Genomic DNA, 20441 nt, shown 5'->3' with positions numbered 1-20441 from the left:
TGACAGTTTGGCAGCTGTCATTTTATCAGAAATTTTGGTGGGCTTTAAGTTTAAATTGAATTTGAAGTTATTGCCGCATTTATGCCAACGATAAAAATCAGAAAAAAGAATGGAATAAAAGATTCAGATCTAAGGAATATAAAGAAGTGCCGTCGACGTGACAAAGCGGTAAAAAAATGGACGGAAAAAGAAATTTTAATTATATTAGATTACATTCAAGAAACTGGAAACTTCGAGGTAAGATATAATCAAAATGTTTCAAAATGTTTTTTGCTCAAAAAACATTTTATTTTAGAAGCCAACAGCACAAATATTTTACAGAAAACTGTTAGAACAGAAGCCATTAGACGCCACTTGGGAGTTGATCAGGTGGAAAATGAGAAGCCTGAAAACTTCATTTTCTAAAGCTACAGAGTGGCAAAAATCAACTGGTGCTGGTCTCATGGAAACAGAAATGGGACTTGGTACTGTTCAAGGTGAGACAACAATTGAGATTTAGATACAATTTTGTATACGTTCCTAACAATTTTGTGTTTATTTCTTATTAGCAAAAGTTCTTAAAATCTGTCCCTACTACGACAGATTGAAGGAGATTTTTGGTGACAAAACCGAAGGCCGCACTTCTTTCCAAACATATGAGCTTCCAGATTTCTTTTGTTCAGACGAAGAAATCCCGGATCAACTTGGATATGAGATTATTGAGATAATCGAGGAACAAACCTCAAATGATCCAATTGTGTCCATCGAATCTCCTCCTAGTCCATTATTTGAGCTTTCTTGTGTAGAACCACAGCCACCAATACCAATCACACCAACTACACAAGAAAACGGTAAATCTGGTGAAGAGCCATTGAGTAATCCTCGTAAATGTGCCGATAAACTTCGGAAATTTGCCCCAAGAACAGCCATCGACCAGCTGTCCCAACTTCATGCAGAAAGACAAGCCTTCCAGGAAAAAAAATTAAAGTTAGAAACCGATAAACTCATTCAAAATGCCGATATTGAAGAAAAAAAACTTAATCTAAAAAAAGAAAAAATGCAGAAAGCATTAGAAATAGAGGAGAGAAAACTTCAACTCGAAGAAGAAAAGATAAAAAATGATTTTGAGATAAGAAAGCTCCAAATTGAAAAAGATGAACGAATTGCATTGAGAGAAATTGAACTGAAATACAAAAATGGATAATATTTACAAAATGTGTACCTACTTCTTGTTAATATTAATTATTTTTTAACTGATTTATGTCATAAGTTATATTAATGAAAAATAGGTTTATTTTTTTTTATTATTTTATTATTATTATATTTTTTTGTCTTAATTTTAATAACTCACAAATGTGATAAAAAAATAAAAAAGCAAATGAATTCGATTTTTAATTTCTTTTCACTTTTTTTGTCTCCAAGAAAGAAAATACCTTAAAACAGAAAGATAGGTACTGCTTATTCAAACATGAGATAATACAATCCTTGCCTTTTTATCTCAGAATTTTTCTTATTTATATTATTTTCATAAGGACAATCTTCTTCCTCTCCAATGTCTTCATTTTGAAAAGATCTACCCAATTCCAAATCAGATTCACTTAACAAGATGTTATGTATGATGCAACATACTATTATCCACTTGCAACACATTTTGTGGCTGTTTTTGTTGTGAATGCGCTTAGAATCCTTAGTTCTTTTAGGCTGCCAAATTTTTCTTTAAGTAGGCCAAAGCAATGTTCCACTCTTACTCGATATCTGCTGTGTCGTAAATTGAATGCTTTTCGTTTTGAACTGTACAATTGCTCTGAGTTGCTTCTGAATGGTGTTATAAGGAAGTCGCTGAGGGGATACGCAGAGTCTCCCGCGATCCATTGGTGAGCCGAGACATAATTCTCTTTGTTTTTAAAAATTGAGCAGTTCTTAAAAATTTTGGCATCGTGACTGCTGCCAGGGCTTCCAACTACAACATCACGAATCCGTAACTTGTTATCACATACTACTTGAGCTTTAATTGATATGTGATTTCGTGAAAAATATGCTTCGTGGTCTACTACTGGTGCCTCTGCCAACTTTATTTCCGTACCATCAATATAGCCTATGCATAATGGTAGCTTATGATAAGTTTCGGCAACGATTTTTTTTCTCTCTTCATTGTTTGGCCAAAATATATACTTGGGTAGCTGTTTTATTAGAGCTCGAAAAACTCTATTAGTAATTTTGCTCAATGTACCTCCATCTCCAACTCCAAAGTTGTTGCAATTTTCCTATCAGATGCGTTTTCACCTGATGAACCTAAACGGTAGAGAACAATGGCCAGTTGTAGTCCAATTGAGAATTGTTTGCACGCATGTGGTTTTTGAAACTCTTCATCATCACTAATTAAGGAAAGCAAAAGATCGAATTGATGTCTTTCCATTCTCAACATTTGGCGGAAACGATCGCTGTCCAATGTTGATAAAATGTTCTCACGCCAGTCAATTGATTTAGGCACAGTGATAGTTAATCGACGACAAACAGCCAGGACTAACAACAATTCTTCATAAAGTTCAACAAGGATTTCATCGACACCATCTTCGTTTTCACTTTCTGCATCACCTTTAACAAAAAATGTTTGGCATTATTTTTATCTTTGTTTTTTTTTTGTTTCCCCATACTTTCAATCAACATAATTTTATCAGAAGCATTTTCCAATAAATATACAATTATATTTTCTTTTTCACTTTTTTTTGGCATCTTTTATGAACAGAACAAATTTATTGAACACAAATGTTTCAATTTTTTTTGTGTCATGAGAAACGTCATGATTTGACGTTTTTACTATGTTTAGTAAAGGTGTGTTCACGATGTAAAAAAAAAACACAAATTTCGCAATTTAACATTTTTTGTTTCATCGGATCGTGAATACCCCTATTGTTGTTAATATTCAGTAAAATTTTGAACAAAATCGAATTTACAGTTTTTTTTACAAAAAATTAAAAACCAAAAAAAAATTAACAAAAGTTGGTAAAAAATGATGTTCGACTCAAATATCTTTTCAAAAATTTTATATAATATCTACTGACTAATTTTTACTCATAAGAAATATTGTTTTCAACATTAGGACAAATTTTGAGAAAAATCGAATTGACAGTTTTTTTTTACAAAAAGTAAAAACCTAAAAAAATGTATAAATCTTGGTAAAAAATTGAGTTTCGACTCAAATATCTTTTCAAAAATTTGAAATATTGGCTTCAAAATTATTTTGTTTCCGATATTCAGTAATTTTTATATAAAAATCCAACAGTCCGTTTTTTCATAAAAAATAAAATCTACATGAATTGATACGAGTAGGTACATATGTACAAACTTTTAAGCAAGATAAATCGACAGACGGGATGGGAAGTTATCAGTGTGGGTCGCATCCCAGCCTTTTTTTTGTCTGGGTCAGTTACCACGTTTCTTACACTGTGTTACCATTTTCGACCCCTTTTTTCTACTTAAAAGATTCGTAATTTTAAGATAATATAAAAAAAAATCAATTCGCCAAAAAGGCTGTTGTGTCAAATTTAAACCGTGTGAAAGTGGAGCAAGTTAAAATGGTTGTAAGCCAATTGAATCAGTCTTAACCACTATTTGAATAATGAAGAACGATTGTTACCATAGAGAAAATATATTATCAAGAGTCCTGACCGGTACTTAAATTCTTAAAATATTGCATTAATTTTTCATTTTTTTAATTCAACGAAACTATTTTTTGAACAGCTGAGTTCATCTCATACTCTTTTCCCCCGCGGTTGAGCAAGATGTGCACAAATTCCATAACAACTACATTCATAATGGCTTGGTCCCATAAAAATGCACGGGGCAACTAACTTGTAGGTCGAAAGAGAGCAAACCCAATAAGTCGAAACTCTAGATAATATGTACATATATTTTCTCTATGATTGTTAGGATGAAGTTTGATTTTCTGTTAATAATAGTTAATAAACTTACTTAACTCATAAGCGAAATAGAAGAAATAAAATTTGGTGAGCCACAAGTTATGCATTGAACCACATTAGTGCAACTGGCTTTTGATCCATGTACAAACCTTGAAGAAAATGTATTCCTATTAAAATCTTGGTTCAATATTATTCTTTACGTTCAGGAATTATACACTGGCTTTTAATACATGCATCTGAAAGTTATTTGGAAAGCTGTCGCTTTTGAAATTTAACATCCCAGATAACGAGCTATAAAACATCAAATTCTTACGTTTCTAGATTCAAGCCTTTATTGGCAACCTAACTCAATTCACAATGCGTACAACTTTGACGATCAGAACACTTAAAAGACGAGCTAACTCGTTACAGCGTAGGACCCGCGATGGTTAGTGCTTAAGACTGTCATGCCCTGTCATGCCAGTGCCAGAGGTCTTGGATTCAATCCATGCCTGTGCCATCTAAAGTTTTTTTTACGGGTATTGCCTCTTTTAGTACCCGTGGCATGATGGTTAGTGCGTTGGACTGTCATGCAAGGGGTCTTGGGTTCAATCCCTGCTTGTGCCACCTTAATTTAAAAAAAAAATAATTTTCTCGGGTACTGCTTCTCGCGAGGAATTGACAAATCCTTCAAGAGTAACTTTTGTCATGAAAAAGTGCTTTCTCAAAACTAGGCCTAAAATTGTAGGTCTCTTTCATTCCTGACAACAGTACTCGCACACAGGAATGGTTGAGAGTTGTAAGTCACTAGGCCCTGGTTCAGAACGGACTGTTGCGCCACCCCATTTTTTTTGGTTGCCTCTTGTGAGGAATTGGCAAATCTGTCTGACAAAGTTTTTTTTTACGGGTATTGCCTCTTGTAAGGAATTGACAAATCTGCAAAGATTAATTCTTCACATAAAAAGTACTTTATAAAATTAGCCTTTAAACTGTAGGTCCCTTCAATTCTTCACAAAATTACCCGCACACAGGAATGGTTGAGAGCTGGAAGCCATTAGGTCACCTAATTTTTTTTTAACTCGTTAAGATGCCGTAAGCCTTAATAAACTGCAAAATAAGCCATGGTTATGAAACCCAAAATTTCGGCGGCTCAATTGAGGTTGAAAGAAAGCAAGTTAAATCAAGGGTTTGTAAAACCAGTGGCCCACGGATAAAACCGTTTTTTTTTTTGGTTCAGCTATTTCAATCCAAAGATTTCGGTAGAATTATGTAGATTGAACAGCGTTTATTTACTCTAGTTTAAAACGTAATCAATTTTGAAATACGTTTGAACGACGCTTAATCTTATTTATACTTTCAGCTTTTCTAGCTGAAATTAAAATAAATCTAAACTTGTCTTGTTAAGACCACATTTAATTAAAATCATTTTTACTAAGTTTAAGTATTGTTTTTAGGTTTTTGTTTTTTTTTTTTAAATTACAATTTGATTATTCTCAAAACTTTACCGATTTTTACTCAAACTTTTGAAAATTTTTGAGAAACTTTGATTAATATTCGTTTAGCTTTTTTATTTTATATAGAAAAAACTGTAAATTCGATTTTTCTCAAATTTTTACCGAACGTTAAAAACAGTATTTTCTAAAATACAAAATTAGTTTAAAGCCATAATCTCAATTTTTTGAAAAAAATATTTGAGTCGAAAATCAATTTTTAAAAATTTGTATTAGCTTTTTTATTTGTTGGTAAAAAAACTGTCAATTTGATTTTTCTCAAAATTTTACCAAATGTTCAAAATATTATTAGGTATAGGTACATGAGTCGAAAATCAATTTTTACCAACTTTTAGTAATATATTTTTTTAAAGGCTTTTATTTTTTATAAAACAGAAATGCCAGTTCGATTTTTTTTTAAATTTTACCAGATGTTAAAAACCTTATTTCTCATTGCATAAAATTATTTTCGTGATTAATAGTTTTCAGTCGGCTTTAAAGGTCACTGTAATTTTCGCAATGAAACAATTGAGACAAATTAACTTTCCCAACGTTTTCAGGGGAACTTTATTAACACAAAAAATATACAAATGGTCTTAGTTATTTCAATGGGATACAAATACAATAAAGTTTACTCACTCAAGAAAAATAGGAAAACAATATAATATTAGTTATATAAATGAAAAAATAAAACTATGAATATAATTACTTACTTATTTACTTAGCTGGCGCTACAGTCCTGTGTGAACTAGGGCCTCACCCAACAAACTTCTCCATCTAGCTCGGTCCCTAGCTATATGTCTCCAGTTTCGCGCCCAAGTTGGTTGAGGTCACGTTCCAGTTGTGCTTGCCACCTAATTCGCGGTCTTCCTCTACTGTGCTGTCCTGTGGTTGTGGATTCGAAGCATTGGAGCATAGGTTTCCATGCGCTTAGCCATCTTAGTCGTTGGACTTTTACCCTTCTGGCTAAGTCTATGCTCATATAGCTCATGAGAGAAGTTCAAGTTCCTTTGTGGATGTTGAGGTGTGGAAAACGCGTACTGGCTACCATGACGTTTCGCCCCGCAGCAAAATCTATGAGCCTGAATCCGTTGTCGGAAGTGTTGTCGTGCAGGCTGTTCTTCCCGATTATTCCACCAAAGATATCAGGTCTGGATATCTGTAGCCGTACCTAGGCTACAACGAGGTAGTGGTCCGAGTCAATGCACCTCGGAATGTTCGGATGTCCTGTATACTGGAGAAGTTTCGTGCTTCGATCGCAATGTGGTCAATCTAGTTGACGGTTAATTGATCAAGAGATTTCCATGTCCCCTTGTGGATATTGAGATGTGTGAACTGCGTACTAGTTACCAGAACTTCTCGCCCCGCAGCGAAATCGATCAGCCTAAATTCGTTGTCTGAGGTGGTGTCGTGCAGGCTGTATCTCCCGATTATGCCACCAAAGATGTCTTCTCTCCTTAGCTTGGCATTAAAATCTGTTAAGAAAATTTTAATGTCATAGGCAAGGCACTGCTCATATGTCTTGTCCAAGAGCTCGAAGAATATGTCTTTGGTGTCTTCATCTTTCTCCTCTGTTGGGGCTTGCGCGCATATTAGGTTTATGTTGGCGAATTTAGCCTTGATGCGGATTGTCGTGATGCGCTCGCTCACACTGTTGAAACTCAAGACTATTTGCCTGAGCCTAGTTCCAACAACAAATCCACACCCAAATAGACGCTGTCTTTGTTCTCGGTAGCAGTCGCCGTAGTAGATATCGCAGTCTTTTAGTTTTCGTTTGCCCATCCCATCGCACTTCTTGGATGGCTCTAATATCTGTCTTGAAGCAGTTTAGGGCTTCCGCTAATTGTTCGGCTGCACGTGGTCCGAAGTTTGTTGTCCTTATTTCGTTTGCGTGGGTTGTCAACAGTGAATCAGTCCGTATCCGAGGCTTGTTGTTGCTTCGAAACTATGATGTTTTAACGTGGCCAGGAAGTCACCCCGACGGCAGCACAACTCCCAACCTGGAGGGCCAGATCCTTCCAAGGATGGGGAGCCGGATAGGCCTGGGCTCCGAATAAGTCGAAGAAGCCCTATAAGGTGTTCACTGCCACCTGGATAAGGAGAGGTGCCTTAGTAGAAACACATCTCCTCCCTCTCTCGTTCCCAACAACTTTCCACTGGGATTGTAACCCAATCTCCAGTTGAGGTACTAGGCACCCGATGTTCATCACGGGCAGGAGTTGATAGACCGAGGTGGACACTTGTGTCCTCTTGAATGCACATGTCTACCATTTGAACATCCTATGAATATAATTAGCACTTCTAAAAATGAAGTTAAGTCAAAATTGAGTAAAGCACAAATTACATTTAAGAAGAAAGAAGAGAGAAATATACAGCAGAAATGTTTTGAGTGTCTTGTTTTCGGTTCATGTTGTTTTTGTTATTGAGAATATGTAATGTTTCTAACATGTATCGTTTGAGTTAAGAGAATGGTCGCTTTTAATGCTGTGACTGGTCAGGGCTGTCTTCTCAGAATTGTTTAGCTTTATGTCGGACTTATGATTCGAGATGCGTTGTCTAAGGAGTTGTTTTGTGGTCCCAATATAACACATGTTTGCACGGTTCGTTTACCATTGCAGTTAATTTTGTAGATAACATCTGTTTGTTTGTCCTTATCAGGTTTCGTCTTGAGTTTAGTAAAACAATGGTCAAGTGTTTTGTTTCATTTGAAAGCAAGGGAACCTCTGTCAATTTTTTGGAAATGAATTTTTTAAAGTTTTCGGATAGAGTTGGGACGTAAATCATGGTTTTGTGGTGCGTTCTAACGGGTTCATCAATATTATTTTCGAGATACAATAATTTTATTTTCGTAAAATACTCAAGATAACAAACATTTTTTTCAGTTTTTCTGATCTAAAGAACAAAACCATTGATTGGATTTTTTCCAAGTCTCTAGAGTTATTGGTTCGTGAAATATTTAGGGTTAACTAAAATGTATACCTTTTTTCTTTTGTCTCTACTGGTTCCTGAGCGAAAAAAAACGAACGTACGGACGTTCTAACGTATGTACACACTTACGCATAGACATCTCCCTAAAAATAGTTTATTTCGACTGTAGGGACCTTAAAACGTCGAGAAATGTCAAAATTTTCAATTTCACAAGTCGGACCCATTACAATAACTTCCTATGGGAAGTTAATAAATAAAAACTGGTCTAAGCTGTTAAAACCTCTTTTATTTAAAATCATTTTCACTAAGTTTAAGTATTGTTTTGTTAGGTTTTAATTTTTTGTAAAAAAAACTCACAATTTGATTTTTCTAAAAAAAAATTACCCAATGCTGAAAACAATATTTTTCATTAGATAAAGTTAGTTCAATGCTATGATCTCAAATTTTTGAAAAGATATTTGAGTCGAAAATCGATTTTTACCAACTTTAAGCTATGTTTTTTTTGGACTTTTGATTTATAAAACAAAAATGGCAGTTCGATTTTTCTCAAAATTTTACCGGATGTCAAAAACGTCATTTCTTGTTGCATAAAATTATTTTTGAGATAAAATTAGTTTGCTCGTAAAATATTCAAGATAACAAACATTTTTTTTTCAGTTTTTTTGATCTAATGAAAAAAATTGGATTGGAAATTGCTGTGTTAAAAAAGCCACCCACTAAAATTTTTGAGAGCCCTTTCCATATATCTACTGGTTCCTGAGCTATGGACGGCGAAAAGAAAGGAACATACTTACGTACTAACGTATGTACACACTCACGCACAAACATCTCCCTAAAAATCTTTTATTTCGAGTGAAGGGATCTTGAAAATCGGACCCATTACAAAAACTAAATATGATAAGTAAAAAATAAAACAATTCCTCTTTTTTCTTTCTAAATATATATTTTATTTACTAGTAAATTTATTTAAGTAATATTTAAAAATGTACAAATAAATTGTTATATTTTTTTGTATGGCTAAAGCTAAAATTACATAAAACGTACAAATTAAAGTATAACATTTTTTTATTAACTTTATCTATAAGATAGTGATGAAAGGGAGTCCTTAAAACAATATTATATCCTTAAAATAAAACCTTAAAAAGTTTTGATTTGCGGAATTTATAAAATTTGTATCCATAAAATGTTTCAGATTTATTTTTTCAAATTTGTTTTAAGATTAAATTGTTAAATATTCATATTTGTTTCTATCAATTCTAGCTTCATTATTGCACTTGCATTATCGAGTAACTTTATAACTTTTTACTTGATTTGTATGGATTTTAACAATTAACATTTAAATTACATACTTAGCATATTTTAATGAATCAATATTGTTTTTTTTTGTCTAAATAGAAAATAAAATACATTTGACGAAAAATAGATGTAAGTCAGTTTTAAATCTAGGGAGCCAATATTTTATTTTAACGAACCTTTGTTTAAACAATTTGATTAACATAGCAAAACATTGATCCAATGATTAAAAAAAAGTTATTAAAGTTTAATATATTTATAAAAGTAAGTTCAATAGGTTTATATCCTGATCCGTGGGTCAAATTGTTTCACATACGTTCCAAAGTTAACAAAACAACATTTATTTAAAAATAATAATTATTATATAAAAACTTCCATTTTCTTAAATTTAATACTTAATCTGTGAAATTCTAACAACAATGATTTCAAATTCATTTGGGGTCATATCTAAACTTAAAAATAAAACAATTTTTTGTAATAAAACATATAAGATAAAAATAAGAACTGTTTCGAAAAATTTAGATATGATTAAAAGAAAAAATTATTTTTATTTTAATATTTTAGGCACATTCATTAACAATATTTTAGTTTTACGTTTATTTCTTATACGTATTCATTTTTGTTAGTTTATTTATCACAACCAACATTTAAAATCATACATTCAAATATATTCATATTTTTTAATAGCTATAAATTAGTATAGTTAAACGTTTTCCTAGTTTTTTTTGTTTGTTTGTAATAAATAATGATATTGCTATTTAATAGTTATATTTATATTTGAATATCTGTATAAACTTATAAATATTAGCAGTTGTGACATTTAACCAATCCAACTTCGTCACAATTCATGCATTTAAGTGCAACAAATTCAGCTGTAAAATGATTTCGATGAACAGATTTCTTGGAACCATTGCAAGATGGACAAGGCAGGAGACGATAGCCACCGCAGGTTTGACATGTGTATGTTGATGAAATTGACTGAAATTTGAAAAAAAAAACGTTTTTATTTTAGAAAAAATAAGAACAATATTTAAAAAAAAAAGAAATACCTTGTAGGGTTTCAAAAGCTGGCGTAGTTCTCCGGATTCATTTAAACGTTCGACGTGATCTGCATCCTGGAAATAAAATAATATAATTGTAAGAAAAAAGTTGTAAAAGTTAATTTAAAATTCGGAATCATGTTACTAAATAAAGATTTGCTAAGGGCAAGTTTTTTAGTGTGAGATTATCCTATTTTCAGAGTTAATTTTTGAAATATGCTTGTTTAGGCCCAGTTTTTCATTGCGATTTCATCCTAGTTTCAGAGTTAAAACCGAGTTAACCACTAAAAAACATGTATTTCAATCCTTAATAATCTTGTAGTTAACTCCGAGTTAACACTTCAAATGTGGTGAGTTAACTCTGGTTTTAATAAATGATCGAAAAGTTATTTTTTAAAATGTCAAAATCTGTTTATTTTGATAGTTTTTTGACAATTGAATCTATTCAGTGATACCAAATCATAAAACCATTCATGAGTTTAAAATTAAACCCTCATTAAAGGACTTGCTTATGAATTCTCTGAATTCAGGATTAACTAGGTCTGAGTCCCGTAATTTAATTAAGTACTAAAAAACTGGACAGATCTTTCCAAATCTTAATTTGACAGTTCTTTTACTGAGTGAACGTTGCTAAAATAAAAAATTAAAGTTAAAAGATCTTAATTTGGTCGTTAGGTTTTTTCACAAAATACCATATCGCCCAAATTAAAAATGTCCTAGCGCCCAAAACAATTTTATCAACTTTTTGTTGTTGTATGATTTGGGCAATATTACCAAACTTTTGGGTGTTGAAGCTTTGTTGCGTTTCATGAAAATCCAAATAAAAATACGCTTTCGGTCTTATTGGCTAATGAAATAAAGTCAAAATATTAAAATAATTATTCTATCGCCCAAAAGCTTTTTTTGGTAGAAAATTCTGCAAAACTCAAAATAAATGTCAAATTGCATCAATCAATTTTAAACTATCACAACGCCCAAGTTACCAATTGACATATCGCCAAAAACATGTCTTGTGTTTTAACATTTGGGATTCTGATAAAATGTCTGCATATTTTGGGCACTAAATGACATTTTGAGTTTTAAATTTTATGGGCAAACGCTCAAACATTAAAGCCTACCCAAAATCTTTTGGGCGTTATGACGTTTCTAAATTTGGCAGTTTGCAGACATTGAAAGTTGATTTGAGTGGTATGAAATTTTATTTGAACTTTGTGACGTTTTCTTAGTGATTTTCTGTACGACGCGAAGTTTCTCTTTTTGGACTTTATTTTAAGATTTGGATTGCATGTCTTTGGGTAGTAAGACATAAAAAACGATAGGAATCATAATGGTCGTAATGCTCACAAAGTCACGAAGGTCTAGCCTTATGTGATAAACTCCAAATTAAAAAGAGGCTGGGATGCGACCGACACTGATAACTTTCCATCCCGTCTGGCAATTTGTCTTGCTTAAAAGTTTGTCTATATGTACTCGTATCAATTTTTACCAAATTTGCGTACTATTTTTTGTAGATTTTATTTTTTATGAATAAACGGACTGTTGGATTTTTATATAAAAATTACTGAATATCGAAAACAATATTTTCTGTGAAATAAAATAGGTTTGAAGCCAATATTTTTAAGTTTTGAATAGATATTTGAGTCGAAAATCTTTTTTTACCAACTTTTGTAAATTTTTTTTCGGTTTTTAATTTTTTGTTAAAAAACTGTAAATTCGTTTTTTTTCAAAATTTTACTGAATGTTGACAACAATATTTCTTATAAGTAAAAATCAGTTAGAAGCTATTATCTCATATTTTAAAAGATATTTGAGTCGAAAATCATTTTTTACCAACTTTTGTTAATTTTGTTTCGGTTTTTAATTGTTTGTAAGAAAACTGTCTATTCGATTTTTTTCAAAATTTTACTGAATGTTAACAACAAAATTTTTTAAAGATAAAAGTAGATTAAAGCCAATATCTACCATTTTTGAAAAGATATTTGAGTCGAAAATCAATTTTTACCAACTTTTATATATTTTTTTTAGGTTTTTTTTTTTGTAAGAAAACTGTCAATTCGATATTTCTCAAATTTTTATCAGATGTCAAAAACATTATTTTTCGTTGCACAAAATTGTTTTGGAGATGAAATCGTATTTTAGTCGTAAAATTTTTGAGGTGATAAATTTTTTTTCAGTTTTTTTTATTTATAAAAAAAACTGTTAGATGGATTTTTTTTCAAAAAATATACTTCGTTAATATCACGTTACAATATACTATATACAATTTAATTCAAGTCTCTAGCGTCATTGGTTCGTAAGATATTTAGGGTTAACCAAAATTGTCACCTTTTTTTCAAACGATATCTCTTCTGGTTCTTGAGCTATGGACGATGAAAAAAACACGTCGCGAACGTACGTACACACGCACAGACATCTTTCTAAAAATCTTTTATTTTGACTCTAGGGACCTTGAAACGTCGAGAAATGTTAACATTTTCAATTTGACATATCGGACCCATTAAAATAACTTCCTATGGGCAGTGACGGATTTAGGCTTGCTGCCGCCCTAGGCCCCGTTCGATGCGCCGCCCTTTTTGACAAATTGAATTTCATTAATTTTGATCCAATATTTTTATTTTAAAATAACTTTATTTATTGAAATATATTTTTTTAAATATAAATGATAAACATGACAGATAAATAAGTTATAAACTTTAAACAGAGAAATAATAAATATTTTTTTCAATATTAATTAATTTTAAAAATTCTTTTTCCTGGCTTTGGTCCGCGCAAAAACGTCGATTATATCGTCATACTTAATTTCTTGGACTAGTTGAGCTTCAATTGACAGTAATGGAAGAGCATTAGTCTATCTTGCCCATGTGTGCGCGTAAATAGGTTTTTACGCGTTTTAGAGTGGAAAAAGATCTTTCTCCTGAACAATTTGTAGCCGGAATACTTAAAAAATACGGAGAGCAATGTCCACAGTCGGATAAACATCTCGAAGGCTCCGTGAATGCATTACATTGCATATTTTTTGTGCAGAGCGTACATCTTCCGTTTTTGCTGAGGGATCTTTCAGTTGAAAATGTAAATGTATACATTCATTGCCTAACGTCTTTTCCAAATCGTCAGGATACTTACTGACTAGTTTATTGGCAAGATTATTCAATTCGTTTGTATCTATTTCGGATAAATCATCAAAAAAATTAAAATTTTCGTAAAGCTTTTCATATGCACTTTTACGCCCGGCCAATTTTACACTCAGAGTGTCTAGAATAGGGTAATAAACATTTGTGCGAAAATTTTCTTGTCCAGAAAAAAGTGTTCTTTCATTTACCCGTGACTAATCTGGCTGAATTTTTTTGGTTTTTTGCGATGAGTATCATAACGATAATAATCGTGAACTCCAGATAGTGTTTTGGCTTTTTCTTCATAATCAGAAAACTGTCTGTCTCTCATGTCTTGAAGAAATAGAGCCAGAGAGTTATAGATCTGAACAACGGATGATAAATCAGCTTGAGATTCTTGAAGCTTCTTACTAGCAGCATTAAAACGATCTAAATTACATTCCAAACAATGATTAGGATTGCTGTTTCTAAATTCTGTAATTTCCGCTGCAATCCTGTAGCTCCAGCTCGTGTAGTCGGTTTCTCATCTCTGCTTTCGGCAATAAATTCCAGTGCATCAATTATTGCAGACCACTCTTTTTCTAATGCACAACATGCATCATGTCGAGCAGACCAACGAGTTTGAGAAAGACTCTTAACTCTCAAATTTGTACGCTGCACTAAAATCTCCCAACGATGTGTAGATATAGTAAAGAAATTGTATAGTTCTTGCAAAGTAGAAAAGAAGTCAACTGCTTCTGTTACCGATTCAACTGCACATGATCCTACTAATTTAAAAAATGAGCGGCACAAGGAACGTAATCTGCTAAAGGATTAATTGTTTTGATTTGTGTCTGAAGGCCTGAATATATACCTGACACATTGCTTGCATTATCATAAGATTGACCACTACAGTTTATTCACATACTTTATTTAAAAAAAAATCGAAATTCTTGCACTTGCATTTTCAGAAATTATTGGCATTTGTAGATGTAATTCAATTTTTTGTAAATATGTGGAATATCGAATGATTTTTTCTCTTTCAGATAAAAATTTAATTTTTTTAACAATTTTTTTTTATGATTAAAAGAATTCAATACGAAAAAAGTCGGGATTTATTTTTCATAAAAAAATTATTTTTATGAACAAAAAATGTTCTGACACCTTTGAATGAATATCAAAATGATATTCAATACATGCAAATCTACGGTATTTTTATTTCACACACAAATGGAGAAGTTATTCAGCTTTAGTAATTTCAAAATGCTTCATACCCGTGAGATTAATCTCACTGAAGGAACAGAAAGTAAAGAACATTACTCAATAAAACCTATATAATTGATCTATTAAAAAATTGACATCTTGCCCATGCAGATTAAGAAGTAAATTAATGAATTGAATTATGATATGTATATTGTATATTAACAATTTCTTATAAGAACTAATCTGAACCAATTTTTAAAATTGATTGTCTCTTTAATGTTTTTCGCCTCTAAAATTTTGGCATTTAAAAAATTTTGCCGCCCCTCAAATTATGCCGCCCTAGGCCCGGGCCTCACGGGCCTGGGCGTAAATCCAACACTGTCTATGGGACGTTTAAAATTAAAAATTCTTTTGGGAAAAATGAGAACTAACAATTTTCGCGTTCTTTTACTTAAAATTTATTTGGGGGCTACGATATTCGCTCGGCTTTTTTTGGCGATTTTTTTAAAAAAAGATTTTGAGTTTTGCGACCAATTTTGGGCTTCCGGATATTTTAGGATTTGGACACTATGGTTTTGGGTGAAAAGAACTTATGCCCTTAATTTGTTTTCCATTTGTAAATACCAGATATAAAAACAAAATGAGTGAAATAATACTTACAAGTTTTATCTGCCTACAAATCTTCTGTTTTTAATGAAATGATTAAACAAGGCTCACCTTAACAATTATGGTGACACTCCTAGTTTCTATTTTATATATTCTGTACGATGGTTTTAGATAATGGATCACTTTAAAATTAACTAATGCACGTGTCCTTCCCATTTTCTTCCGTACAGAAATATGCATGAACATTTGACACCTATCATGTTCCATTGGCCAAAAAACAATCGTAAATTCTATAATAATTCCTGTTGAAAGGACTCCATAATCCAAAATGACAGCTTAAAAAAAAAGAACCTGGATATGGATCCACCAAGTTTTGGATTTGACAGAACTGAACAGAAACATTTTAAAGGGAAAATCAATAGTTTGTACACGAACTAAGCATTTAACCCTTCATAAACTTGATTCATCATACAAACGTTTTAAACATAACTCCATTCACGTGAGTTGAATATAATTTATCCATATAGTCATAAATAAATACTCTCTTCGGGTATGTGATGGCAATTAATAAAAACCATTGGCCATTGAAACAGCTTCTTAAAAAGAAAAAAAAAACTAAAAAACATCTCTATCGCCAACTTAAAATAAAAATGTAGCAAGCCACTCGCATCGACATAAAAGATACGTGACAGAAAATATATTTTCCAGATTTGGGCATTTGCCTTTCCTATGGTATGTGGTGTTTTATAAGTTAAAAGCTTGAAAGTGATGATAATGGGCGCGAATATGTCGTGCTTGAAATTTCCTTAAAATTTCACTTTCTTTGGATTATGTTTTTTTTTCTGTGGTAATACTCTGTTGCGTTTGGCATTTTTAAATGGAGTTTTACCAAATCATTCAAAAGTAAGTGATAATGAAGAAAGATTTCTTACGTTAAGATTCCATTACTGGACATTTTAATCTTCGAAAAAAAACACTGTTTAATATGATCAGACGTCTTTTTTTTTTTGAAAAGACTGATTCCTTAAAGGTAATCGATTTAATTAATGAAATTATTTGTTCGCAATTGATTGTTACTGAGCAACTGGTTTTGAAAAGTCATCCAGTGATAATTATTCATCTATTCGCTACACATACATTTCGGACAACATTTCCTACCCCTTACACAAGCAATTCAACTGACCTTTTCGATCATTAAAAACTAACAACTATAGAGTTAAAAACTTCTCTAAATCTGATTGAAAAATTAACTTCTGGAAAGAGGACCATTTCTTCACGAGTCATTTAAATCTTTCCTTAAATCTGACAGAAAAACCATCTTCAGTAAAGAGGAACATTTCAACACTAATCATGTAAGGCTCGCTTTTTGGAAAGCTGTCACATTTGAGGCTAACATATTTTGACATTTGACAAGTTAAAAAAACGCCTTTACTAAAAAGAAGTTTACTTTAAGTAATTATATTTAAAATAATTTACCCACACAGATTTTATCAATTAACACTCTTAAAACATTTTTGTTTGGGACAACGTGAAAGGTATTGCTCTATAGTTGTTCCAAGACTACGAAGATGGAAGTCGTGAAGTTTTTGAGGACATACAGCCGAAAGTGCGAATAGGTGAAGGCGTGCTGATTATTTGGCTGATATTGTTCTCTATGGACAATGGCAGTTTTTCAGTGTGCAATCATCCTGATTTCAGAGTTAAACTATAGTTAATCTTTGATCTATATTTAGATGTTTTTGAAATATACTGAAATATTTGTTATTTTGGAAAAATGAATAATTTGTTTTAATAATGAGACTGTGACTTCACCAATGGGTATTTATACGAAATTTTAAAGTTCAAATGTTTTGATAAGAAAAAGACTTAACAGATCGCGTCCAATTCATGTGAATTTTTTTGTTGAAAAGTTTGAATATACAAATTAGATTACAGCTGGTGGCTGTCAACCAAATTATCAAAATATATCGATTATTCCAAATTATAATACCACTCATGAGCTTAAAATTAAACCCCCTATAAAAAAACTGTTCGAAAGTTAACTCCGAATTGAGGATTACCTAGCTGGGGTTAACTCTACAGCTAGAACGTTGAAGATGACATTTATGAAGCTAAGTATACACAATTAATATTGATATTCTAGTTTTGGCCAAAATGTCAAAACTCTTCCAAAAACATCGAATAAGTGAAATTATACTTTTATAAGGTTTATTGATATTATCCAAACATAATATAATTTTTTGGTAGAAAATGGGCAGACAATTGCTGACACCTTTTTTTCTTCCAATTAAAAATTATCTGTTTACACGGTCTTGAAACTCAAGAAAACAACAACTTTGTGGACTCATTGGGAGGTAATTTTTTGATAGACGGCAGCGAATATGACAATTTTGATTCAGAAGTAAAAACAACAGTAATCGTTCAAAAGCATTAAAAATAAAATGCACGACACGGGTCTACGAACTTGCTTCTGTATGCAAAGAGTCTGTTTAAAAAAGTACCTATATAAGATTTAAAAATATACCTGTAAAATAAGTTTGTCTTCAAAGATATAAATCCCATTTAATTGGTCAAAAAACCTGTGATTCATCCCAAGACACAACTCATCCTAGGATAACTCATCCCGGAAATGAAAAATACTTGAAAGCATACTTAACGAAAACAATTGTTAGTGTATTGAACTAGTTTGTTCAAAGCTTTTTTCTTTGGATAGCTTTATTTTAATTTCATATAAGAAGGACTAGGATGGAAAGTAAATTATATGAAGATAAGAAAGAGAAAGAACATGTATGTTTGAATTGTAAAGCGATCGCCTATTGGTTGTGTAGTTAGGCAGGTGTCTAAAACGAATAAAGAATAGTTCATTTTTGTCATTCTTTTCTTCAAGTTTTAAGGGCAAACATGGAGTTATTAAGTTCAGTTTATTTTTTTTTTCCAATTTTAAAAGAAGCAAGCATACAAATAAGTACAAGAATTGCTATGTTGTTTATAGTCAGGCTCTTATGCGTTTTGGATTTTAGTTATGAAGTGACGCGAAAGCAATAGTTGTAGAGGTTGTACGTAACACCTATACAGCATACAGGTATAATGTGTATACATACGTTGAAAAAGTGATTCTAATAGAAAATACATACATTATTTCTGTCCCGTTTCTTAAACTTGAATACTAAGTGTTTATTCTTTTATATAGGCGATGGCGAGTAAAATATGTGTGAAATAACCTTATTCGTAAAAATACATAAATATGTACCAAATGCATTAATTTGGATAAAAGATAGGAATGTAATTACAATTTTGTCAAAATAATGCGCTCTTTCGGGCTCATGCACAGTTAAAATAATTTAAAAAAAAAACTGTTTTTCAATTCAAAATTTTACCAGAAAAATAAGTTTGTCTTAAAAACTTTAAATGCCATTTTATAAATCAAAAAATACTTGATTTTTCAATTTTTTTTTTGAAAATCGTTAGAGCGTTTTTTTTTTTGAAATTAATTTTTAACTTCCCATAGGAAGTTATTGTAATGGGTCCGATTTGTCAAATTGAAAATTTTGACATTTCTCGACGTTTCAAGGTCCCTAGAATCGAAATAAAAGATTTTTAGAAAGATGTCTGTGCGTGCGTGTGTACGTACGTTTGTACGTCCGTACGTCCGTACGTCCGTACGTTCGCGACGTTTTTTTCGTCGTCCATAGCTCAAGAACCAGAGGAGATATCGACTTCAAATAAATTTTGTTATACAGATAAAAAGGCAGAAAGATGCAGAAAGGACTCTCAAGAATATTGCGTGGGTGGTTTTTTTACTATAGCAGTTTGAAAAAAAGGTGAAAATTTTGGTTAACCCTAAATATCTTACGAACCAAAAACGCTAGAGACTTGAATTAAATTTTATATAATATATTGTAACATGATACCAAACAGGTATATTTTTTGAAAAAAATCAATATAACGTTTTTTTTTTAAAATCAATAAAACTGAAAAAAAAAATTTGTCACCTCCAAAATTTTACGACTGAAATATAATTTCATCTCTAAAACAATTTTGTGCAACGAAGAATAATGTTTTTGACATCTGACAAAATTTTGAGAAAAATCTAATTGACAGTTTTTTTATAAAAAATAAAAATCTAAAAAAAAAACATTACTCAAAGTTGGTAAAAATTGAATATCGATCCAAATATCTTTTCAAAAACTTGAAATTTAGGCTTCTTACTTATTTTATCTTATAAGAAACATTGTTTTCAACATTTTGAAGAATGTTGAGAAAAATCGAATTGACAGTTTTTTTACAAAAAATAAAAACCTAAAAAAAAAAATTATAAAAGTTGGTAAAAATTGATTTTCGACTCAAATATCTTTTCAAACTTTGAGATATTGGCTTTAATTTACTTTTATCTTTCCAAACATCTTGTTGTCAACATTCAGTTAAAGTTTGAAAAAAATCGAATTGACAGTTTTTTTACAAAAAATAAAAACCCAAAAAAAAATTATAAAAGTTGGTAAAAATTGATTTTCGACTCAAATATCTTTTCAAAACTTTGAGATAATAGCTTCTAATTAATTTTTACTTATAAGAAATATTTTTTTCAACATATTGACAAATTTTGAGATATATCGAATTTACAATTTTTTTACAAAAAATAAAAACATAAAAAAAATGTATAAAAGTTGGTAAAAATTGATTTTCGACTCAAATATTTTTCCAAAAATTGTAGATATTGGCTTTTAACAACTTTTATCTTCCAACAAATATTGTTGTCAACATTCAATACAATTTTGAAAAAAATCGAATTGACAGTTTTTGTGCAAAAAATTAAAAACCTAAAAAAATTTACCAAAAGTTGGTGAAAATTGATTTTTGACTCAAATATCTTTTCAAAAATTTGAAATATTTTCTTCAAACTAATTTTATCTTATA

At 31.2% G+C, this 20441-nt stretch overlaps 4 protein-coding genes across 4 annotated transcripts in view; 2 read left to right on the top strand and 2 right to left on the bottom strand.

Moving 5' to 3' along the window:
- The first annotated feature begins 81 nt into the window (after positions 1-81).
- On the top strand, positions 82-634 carry LOC129944984 (uncharacterized). Its single transcript, XM_056054643.1, has 2 exons — positions 82-237; positions 296-634. Exons 1-2 carry the CDS (start codon positions 82-84, stop codon positions 497-499), a joined length of 360 nt encoding a protein of 119 aa, XP_055910618.1. The 3' UTR covers positions 500-634.
- Positions 635-640: 6 nt separating this feature from the next.
- On the top strand, positions 641-1183 carry LOC129944983 (uncharacterized; the record flags this gene model as incomplete). The annotated part of the gene is made up of 1 exon (XM_056054642.1): positions 641-1183. A coding segment is annotated over one exon (543 nt), but the record flags the coding sequence as incomplete, so codon positions are not given.
- Positions 1184-2069: 886 nt separating this feature from the next.
- LOC129948510 (uncharacterized) lies at positions 2070-2754 on the bottom strand. The gene is made up of 2 exons (XM_056059541.1): positions 2634-2754; positions 2070-2574 (listed from the first exon to the last, which is right to left on the bottom strand). The coding sequence occupies exons 1-2, from the start codon at positions 2710-2712 to the stop codon at positions 2201-2203; spliced, it is 453 nt and encodes a 150-aa protein (XP_055915516.1). The 5' UTR covers positions 2713-2754; the 3' UTR covers positions 2070-2200.
- Positions 2755-10277: 7523 nt separating this feature from the next.
- The window catches only part of LOC129946634 (glutaredoxin domain-containing cysteine-rich protein CG31559-like), a 100481-nt gene continuing 90317 nt past the window's right edge, over positions 10278-20441 (bottom strand). The window contains exons 3-4 of the mRNA XM_056056885.1: positions 10639-10704; positions 10278-10567 (exon numbers count right to left, since the gene is read on the bottom strand). Coding sequence (XP_055912860.1) covers positions 10394-10567; positions 10639-10704 — 240 coding nt within the window. The 3' untranslated portion in view covers positions 10278-10393. The remainder of the gene's footprint in view (positions 10568-10638; positions 10705-20441) is intronic.

The sequence above is a fragment of the Eupeodes corollae genome, chromosome 2 (assembly GCF_945859685.1).
Source record: "Eupeodes corollae chromosome 2, idEupCoro1.1, whole genome shotgun sequence".
NCBI classification, from domain to species: Eukaryota; Metazoa; Arthropoda; class Insecta; order Diptera; family Syrphidae; genus Eupeodes; species Eupeodes corollae.
Note: the sequence above shows the minus strand (reverse complement) of the source record. Positions and strands in the feature narration are given on the sequence as shown.